Source organism: Impatiens glandulifera, chromosome 4, assembly GCF_907164915.1.
Source record: "Impatiens glandulifera chromosome 4, dImpGla2.1, whole genome shotgun sequence".
Taxonomy (NCBI): Eukaryota; Viridiplantae; Streptophyta; class Magnoliopsida; order Ericales; family Balsaminaceae; genus Impatiens; species Impatiens glandulifera.
Window position 1 is genome coordinate 52,527,766 of NC_061865.1, and position 9,557 is coordinate 52,537,322.

The 9,557-nt window shown below is 28.7% G+C and overlaps 1 protein-coding gene across 1 annotated transcript; it reads right to left on the reverse strand.

The window, feature by feature from the left end:
* Positions 1–510: 510 nt before the first annotated feature.
* On the reverse strand, positions 511–3,889 carry LOC124933694 (ATP synthase subunit beta, mitochondrial-like). The gene is made up of 9 exons (XM_047474135.1): positions 3,340–3,889; positions 3,193–3,268; positions 3,013–3,101; positions 2,834–2,951; positions 2,652–2,755; positions 2,403–2,561; positions 1,446–1,670; positions 871–1,182; positions 511–784 (listed from the first exon to the last, which is right to left on the reverse strand). The coding sequence occupies exons 1-9, from the start codon at positions 3,811–3,813 to the stop codon at positions 671–673; spliced, it is 1,671 nt and encodes a 556-aa protein (XP_047330091.1). The 5' UTR covers positions 3,814–3,889; the 3' UTR covers positions 511–670.
* Positions 3,890–9,557: the final 5,668 nt, after the last annotated feature.

A 9,557-nucleotide genomic window follows, 5' to 3' on the forward strand; every position in this document is an offset into this window, starting at 1 on the left:
CTTAATTTCCTATTTTAGAGGCTTATTACCTTAATTTCCTATTTTAGAAAAACACTAATGAATCTGATTTAGATAAATTAGTTGAAATTTGACTTTAAAATGAAATAATTTGATTTAAAAAAAACGATTATTTATTTGACTTCAATTTACCCATAAATAAAAAAGTTGTAAAACAGTCAAATTCAACCTAATAAAACATTCAAATTCTTTTATAAAACATTCTCATTTTTAGTTTCTCCAACAATCTTCATGGTACAGCCAAGATTAGCCATGATCATTCGACCTAAACAAGACAGATTTTAAGATCCATAAAGAAAAACTTCCAGTTTGGCAGACTCTTAAGAACCAGGAAATAAAGTTTTCCAAAATTTACAAATCAAGAAATCAGTTCCCCACCTTATTTCTGAAGCAAGTGGATAAAAAAAAGGGATCATTGGGAGAAAAGAAATGTGCCTCTATAATGATCGCCACCCTCTGCGATTTCCGCAACATTCGAAAAAAGAGGGTAAAGGCAGAGAAAAATCCGACATAATTTCATCAAAAAATCAACACTTTTTTTCGGTTGTTGTTAGCATACATAACATAGCAGCCAACACATCTAAATTATTCTCGCGCAAATATTTAGGTAAAGAAATGTAAAAACAGTTATAAGCTTTTTGACCAGACAGACTTATGCAGCTGATTCCCTGGCGATCTTCTCCGCCTTGGCAATAACCTCATCGATTCCTCCAACCATGTAAAACGCCTGCTCAGACAGATCGTCATACTTTCCATCCAAAACTCCCTGTTAATTCATATACACAACAATGTCAATTTCTTACAAATTTTCAAAATGGAATGTATATACATATATATAGATAGTAATGTGACCTGGAAACTGGCAATGCTCTCCTTTAGCTCGACATATTTTCCAGGAGCACCGGTGAAAACTTCAGCAACATGGAAAGGTTGGCTCAAGAACCTCTGGATCTTACGGGCACGAGCAACAGTTAACTTATCATCTTCACTGAGTTCATCCATTCCGAGAATAGCAATGATATCTTGAAGATTCTTGTAGTTCTGAAGAACCTTTTGCACATCACGGGCAGTAGTGTAGTGCTCCTCTCCCAATATATGTGGGGAAAGCATACGTGATGTAGAATCCAAAGGATCCACCGCAGGATAAATACCCAGCTCAGAAATCTGCCACACAAATAAACAAGGTTGGTCAATGTTTGATGAGATCCATTATTCCATCATCAATCAAATCATAGCGTTCAATCTTGGAATATTTGGGTAAAAAGACATTAGGTGCTTAAATATATTTTCAAACAAATGACCTAGATGAAACAAGGTCCAAATGACTCAAACTTAATTTTGATAAACATTTTGAATATTGAATACAAAGGGTATTTTAGTAAAATTTAACCCAAACACAAAATTCACCAAAAGGAAATCAGTCTAACCTGTCGGGATAGCACAGTTGTGGCATCCAAGTGAGCAAAAGTGGTAGCGGGTGCAGGATCAGTCAAATCGTCAGCAGGAACGTAAATAGCCTGGACAGAAGTAATGGAACCCTTCTTGGTTGTAGTGATACGTTCTTGAAGACCTCCAAGATCGGTAGCCAAAGTTGGTTGATAACCGACAGCGGATGGAATACGACCAAGCAAAGCAGACACTTCAGAGTTAGCCTGTAGTATCATAAAACATAAGTTGTATAACTGGGGAAACAAAAGATAAATTGAACCAAATGACGCTAGTCGTCTTTCACAAAAAAAAAAGATAAATTGAACCTATTTGGAAACAGCTATTTTATCGTGAAATTGAAAGATACTGTTTTATCATGAACAAAATATTTTTTACATCATGAGATTGTGGGGTAATTTTTTAGTATAAAGAAAGTCTAGATTATTTTCTAGATCATTGTGATTTTTAAAATAACAAATGTAGATTATCATGATGCAAAATAAGCTACATATGAAACAAACTAAAAAAAATTGTGAAGGCTCAAAATGCAAATAAATTGTTTTTATAATGATTCAAAAGATATGATATATATTATAGTGTCATCTTTTATTTCACTTAGTACAAAAATAATGATTCAGATTAATTTTTTGAACAGGAACTAGATTATTGTGATTTATAAAATATAACAAATGTAAATTTTAATATATCATGATCAAGATGAAAAATTATTCTACCAAAAAGAAATAAATCAAATGCAATTTGGATTAAGGTGCAAATAAGTTTATAAAAAATTGCATTTTTTTTCATTTGGGCTAAAAATCATGATGCAGATTAATTTCTAGATAATAAACTAGATTATTTACTAGATGATTGTGAATTTCTAAATATATAACAAATGTAGATTGGTATGTATCATGAACAAAAAAAACGTGAGTAGGCTAGAAATTCAAACAAACCTGAGTGAAACGGAAAATGTTGTCAATGAACAACAACACATCTTGACCTTCAGCATCACGGAAGTGTTCAGCCACAGTCAATCCAGTAAGACCAACACGGGCACGAGCACCTGGGGGCTCGTTCATTTGTCCATACACCAAAGCACACTTGCTTTCAGACTGATACATTGAAAACGTCTAATTAAGTCAATAAAATACATGTTTGTATACCTTCAATTAAGCAACCAAATAACTAAACTTAGCATTGACCTGTTTCTCTCCTAGCTTAATGACACCACTCTCAATCATTTCCCTATACAAATCATTACCCTCTCGGGTACGTTCACCAACACCAGCAAACACAGAGAAACCACCTATTCGACGACAATAAACAATAAATCAATTGACAAAAAAGTCAGAAAATAACCATGCAAAACACAAACAAGACCTACCATGAGCTTTAGCAACATTGTTAATCAGTTCCATAATAAGAACAGTCTTTCCAACACCAGCACCACCAAAAAGACCAATTTTCCCTCCTCTTTGATATGGGGCAAGGAGATCAACAACCTTCAAAGACAAATTAAGTTTATACAACATTCAATGAAAACATTTTCAAAAGTTGAATTACCTTAATTCCAGTAACAAGAATCTGTTGTTCAGTAGCTTGATCCACAAAAGATGGAGCCTCTCGATGAATAGGCAAATAATGATCAGTATCTACAACAAAAGCACAAGAACATAGTCAAGTAATCGAAAAACAACACAATGCAGAATGGAATAAAAAAACATCATTTTATCATGTTCTTACTGATGTCACCCCTTTCATCAATAGCTTCTCCAATAACATTAATGATACGACCAAGAGTAGCTCTTCCAACAGGCACCTACATCAATCGATCTGAAAATCAGCATTTCAATAAATTCCAATAGAACAGTGAGAAGAAATTCAACTTACAGTGATTGGAGACCCAGTGTTAAGAACTCCCTGACCACGAACAAGACCTTCAGTACCATCCATAGCAATAGTCCTAACCATATTCTCTCCCAAATGTTGAGCAACTTCAAGAACAAGACGGATCGAGTGATTCTGAACCTCTAAAGCAGTCAAGATAGGAGGAAGACCTTCGTCAAACCTGACGTCCACGACAGCACCGATGACTTGGCAAACCTTTCCGATAGATCCGGCGCCGGTGAAGTCATCAGTGATCTTTCCAGTTGGTGCAGCAGGCTTGGATGGAGGAGGTGAAGCGGCGGGCTTGGATTGAGCAGCGGCGGAGGAAGCGTAATCCATGACACGATTGAGGAGGAATCCTTTGGAGGAAGAACGAGTTGAGGAACATGGTGATGGAGATCTGAGAACAGATCTGGATGAAGGTGAACGGAGAGATGAAGATCGGAGGAGAGATGAGATCAGCCTCCGAGAAGACATGGTTTAGAGAGATGAGAGAGAAATGGAGGAGGAGGAGGAAATGAGAGAGACTGCTAGGGTTCTTGTAATTGACCCACAAAGACACTCTTTTTATTGCTGCTAGCCTGTTTATTACCATTCACGACATTTTTCATTTTCATTTTTGTTTTGTTTTATTTATGTTTATTTCGAATGTCCGAAAAATGATTCTCATATGTCTTTTTTATTTATTTATTTATATATATATATATAACAAATAATAATAATAAAGATAGAAAAAATCTCAATTTGGAGAAAATATAGTCATTTATGTTTGATATTTTGTAATAATTATCGTTTTATTAATTTATTTATATATAATATGAAAAGTTATATTATATATAAATAAACTTATTAAATACCTAATGTCCTCATTTTATTAAATAAACTTATGAAGTCTCAAATACCTAATGCCCAATGGGCTTGGATATGGGCTTGGGTCGGGTGAGGATAGAAAAAGTTTGGGTCGGGTGAGGATAGAAAAAGTGACCAAATTGGAGTTCAAATATTTAATTTAAATAAAATGATTAATAGGTTAGGATAAATATTTTTTCATTTCAAATTTATAAGATGAAACAAATTTTAAATCATAGTCAAACTCATTTAAATTAAAGGTAAAAATCAGGTTTTAATTTGTTAGATAATGTTTTTTGTACTTCAATTTTTTTATTTTATATTATAATTAATAATAATAATATTATTATTATGTAACATTATAAATAATTTAGAGTAAAATACATTAGATGTTTAACTTAGTGTTTTACTTAATTAGGAAGGCAGATTAAATATAAAATGTCTGATACAATAAATTTAAGAGAAATTGTTATATTCTATGATTATTTTGTAATAATAAAATATAAATTTATTAGGATAATTTAAGTACGAAAATCAATTTTAAGAGAAAGTGAAATAAATTCAATTTCTTTTTGAACTTACATTACATAAAATTTTTAAAATAGTTCAAATTATTTTTTGGCATTTTTATTATTTATTTAAAAAATAAGTACAGATTTTAAGTTTAGAAGATGTAAAAATTGTGTAAAAATAATTTAATAACATATGATTATTCAACTTTAATAAATGAAATAAACTTTTATTTATTGTTTAGTTTAGCCCAAATAAATTTGTTAGTGACGGATTTTTTAAATTTGAATAACATTTTTAATATTTGTCGAGTCGATTATCCTCTCATATTGTTGATGATTTTTTCTCGAGTTCAAGATGGCACGTCAAACAAATTTGAAATTATTTTTCATTTGTTAAAAAAAGTTATTACAATTCATCTTTTATCCTAATATCATACTCTAATTTGCATTAATCTTTATATATATATATATATATATATATATATATATATATATATATATATATATATATATAATATAACATTTTTATTGTATTGTTCGATTTGTCCTACTTTTTTAATAATTATTATGAACCTCAAATAAATTTGTCAAAAAAATTGTTCTTATCTTTCTTATTATTATAGGTTTATATATTTGTGATACTATTTTACATCAAAATTTTATAAATATTATTTATAAATTAATTTTTCACATGTAACATTTTATTTCAATTAACTTTTTAAAAAAATAAGAAAAGAACGGGTCTCCTTATAAAGATCCTTTTCTTCCATGAATAAATTAGGGAAGGCAATAAATACTCGTATATTCAATATCCGTGACTATCCTCGTCCGTGACTATCCTCGGATGAATTGTATTTTAAATCAAGTTCGGATCGGGGTCAAGCATGAGGGAGGGGAAGAGGTAATCGACCGAGTACGGGATGAGGAAATGTACGAAATCCAAAACAATTATCGACTGTATTAATATTAAAAATAAAATGTCATTTTATTAAAGCTTAATGTGACATTTCAAATTTTACATCATTACAAACATCATCATAAATACATTTAGAACGTAATGTGAGTGATATCGTAAACAATAAAGAAAAACACATCTTTAACGTAGTTTATAAAAATAAATTTTATTACGTCTACTTAGAAAGAAAATATTATTAAAGAGATTAAAACAGAGATAATGACATCATTATAATATAAGGTTATGACACGAGTTTATATAAAACTCAGTCTCCTCCAAACCTAATAGAAACAGAACTAAGACCGAAAACGATACTCTCAAGACAAAGTCTTCAACTTTATAAAATAGACCGTTACACATTTAAATAAGTTTTAATAATTATGAAATCTAACAATAATAGAATCATAATATATATTATCATAATTCTATCTATACAGGTATAGAATTGGGTTGTCGAGAACCCAAATATTCAAATCCCTATATTTACTTGAATTCTCTCAAAAATAAATTAGTCAATGTTTGTTTGTACAAATACATTAGACAATGCTAAAATGACATATCTAGCCAGATGTATTCAAATCTCAATTTGGAGAAAATATTAGACATTTATGTTTGATATTCACTATAAAATATATAAAAAAATTATTTATACATAATGTGAAAAGTTTATTTGATAAGGAATAACATTTTTTAACTTATAAAGGCTCGAATACCTAATACCTAATAGGCTTGGGTTGGACTTAGGTTTGGGCCGGATAAAAAGTAAGCAAATTGAAGGGTGAGTAAAAGGTATATACAAAATTGGAGTTTAATTATTTTTTAATTTATTATCTATTTCATTTTGAAAAAATAAATATTACTTCAAATATTTTAAATGTTTATAATATTTAATTCAAATAAAATAATTAATAGGTTTCAAATTTATAAGATGAAACAAATCTTAAGTCATAGTCATACCCTTTTTTAAATTAAAGGTGAAAATCAAGTTTTAATTTGTTAGATAATATTATTTATACTTCAATTTTTTAATTTTTTTATTACAATTATAAATAATAATAATAATAATAATATTAATAATAAAATATATAAAATTATAAATACTTTAAAATAAAAGACATTAGATATTTTACTTAGTATTTTACTAAATTAAATATAAAATATCCGTCGACACAATAAATTTAAATAGTTGTATTCGAAGATTTTTTTAATAATAAATACAAATATTAACTTATTATAATAATTTAAATGCAAAAATTATTTTTAAGAGACAATGAAATAATTTCAATTACTTTTTTAACTTACATTAAATAAAATTATAAAAATAGTTCAAATTATTTTTTTGCACTTTTATTATTTATTTAAAAATTAGTATATATTTAAGATGTAAAAATTGTGTAAAAATAATTTAATAACATATAATTATTCAACTTTAAGAAATGAAATAAACTTTTATTTATTGTTTAATTTAGCCCAAATAAGTTTGTTCTTGACTGATTTTTTTAATTTGAATAACATTTTTAATCTTTGTCGAGTAGATTATTCTCTCATTTTGTTGATTATTCTTTCTCGAGTCTAAAATGGGGACGTCAAATCTGAAATTGTTTATCATTAGTTAAAAAGAGTTATTACAATTCATCATTTATCTTAATATCATATTCTAATTTGCATTAATTTTTTAATATTTTTTTGTCATATACAGAGATGATCCATTAATATACAGAGATGATCCATTATTATTTGTCATAATATTTTAACATTGATTATCAATTATCGAATAAATATAATTTTTTTATTGTTACTCAGCATATAACGTCTTTATTATTTTATTCATTTTTTTCTTTTTTTTCACCTATAATTAAATTTCAAATAAATTTGTCATGAAATTAATTATAGAGAATTCAACCAAATTTCTTTTCATATTATAGGTTCTTATATTTGTGATGCATCAAAATTTTATAAATATTATTTTGTATTATTTATCCATTGATTTTTCGTATATAATATTTTATTTTAATTAATTTTTTCACAAAATAAGAAAATGATGAGGTTCTCTTTATAAAGATCATTTAAAATGAAGAAATTAGGGGAGACAATGAATACTCATATATTCAATATATGTGGTTAGTCGATTGCCAGTTTAAGGTATTTTAAATCGGGTTTGGATTGTGGTCAAACACGAGGGAGGGGAGAAGTACAAGAATGAGTGCATGCAAAATTCAAACAAATAATGACTATATTAATATTAGAAATAATTTTTTTTTATTAAAGTTTAATGTAATATTTCAAATTTTACATCATTACAAAACATCATCATAAATATTGTTAGAATGTAATGTGAGAAATGACGTAAACAATAAAGAAAAACACACATTTAATGTGGTTTACCGAGATAAACTTGGTTATGTCTACCTAGAAAGTGAATATTATTGAGGAGATTAGAACATAGATAATGACATCATTATAGTCTAGAGTTATGACACGAGTTTATATAACACTCGGTCTCCCCCAAAATCCTAATAGATAAGGGTGGACAAACCTACCGATCTGATCCGGTATTTCGGTTCAGATATCCACCTCTATTTTAAAAAAAAATTACGATCCATAGCCAACCTGGAAACGATGTTCTCAAGACAAAGTTTTGAGCTTTCTAAAGTGCATAATTGCACATTTAAATAAGTTATATAGTTATAAAATCATAACAAATATACAATCATAATATATATATTATTATAATTCTATCATATATAGAATTGGGTCGGCACATTAAGAGAACCCAAATATTCAAATCACTGCATTGACTTTAATTCTCTCTAATACCTAAATAAATTAGTCAATTCATGATTGTCCAAATATATTAGTCAATGCTCAAATGACCTAGATGTCTCATATACCCTAGTTGGCCAAATGAATTACTCAATGCCAAGATAACACATACTTTAGTCAATGCCAGAAGACCCAACTGTATTAGTTAATACATTGATGACCCAAATGTTCTATCTTAACTCTTTCATAGTTTCTCCTAGGACAACTTAAAAGTTTATGACGTTATGCAAATCCAAACAATGTTGGAACTTGTTATGAGGAAAACTGACTTTGTGAACATATAAACATGATTGTTAGTCATCCCCATTTATCCTCTTCCCACTCCTCAAAAATGATACATTATGTCAATATTTTTAGTATGTTCATGATGGAACCGATCCTTAGCTAATCATATAACACTCAAACTATCACAGAAAACAGTTGCATGATCTTGATGTAAACCTAGATCACTAACTACTCTTTTCAATCATATTCCCTCTTCAACAATGTCAATTCCACGTACTCTATTTTCGTTGTAAACAAAGTCACAATAATAATAGGTTGTAGAGTTGTTTTCAAACTAACAATCGAATCTCCAAGTGTAAATACATAATCAATCATAGAACTCTTAATATCAACATCTCCAACATAATCAAAAAATCGAATCTCCAAGTGTAAATACATAATCAATCATAGAACTCTTAATATCAACATCTCCAACATAATCAAAATCTCTGAACAACCAATAATAATCAGACATTTTGTATCACCCCAATGTATGAGAATAATATCATAAGTTCTTCGTAAATATCCTCTTCATAGCTTGTCAATACTCATTTCCTAATTATACAATAAATCTACTTACAACACCTACGGTATTTACAAAATCTAGTCTTGTGCAGACTCTAACGTACATGAAACTCCATACAAAACTCAAGTCATATACTCCTTCTGAATTTGTGCCTTGTTCTTTACTGCTACCAACATGTTATCTACATACAAAACTATATAGATTAATGAGTCATCATTCAACTTGTTGTAATACACACAACAATCATATGCACACATGTTGTATTTAAGAGCCATCATAAAATTGTTCAAAC

What these genes read in the sequence shown, in the direction of transcription:
- LOC124933694 (XM_047474135.1), bottom strand. Translation starts at nt 3,813, where the DNA reads ATGTCTTCTCGGAGGCTGATCTCATCTCTCCTCCGATCTTCATCTCTC. An exon ending in TGATGAAAGGGGTGACATCA is followed by an intron (nt 3,102 to 3,192) that starts GTAAGAACATGA and finishes CTTTTGTTGTAG; the next exon opens with ATACTGATCATTATTTGCCT. An exon ending in ACATTTTCCGTTTCACTCAG is followed by an intron (nt 1,671 to 2,402) that starts GTTTGTTTGAAT and finishes ATGATACTACAG; the next exon opens with GCTAACTCTGAAGTGTCTGC.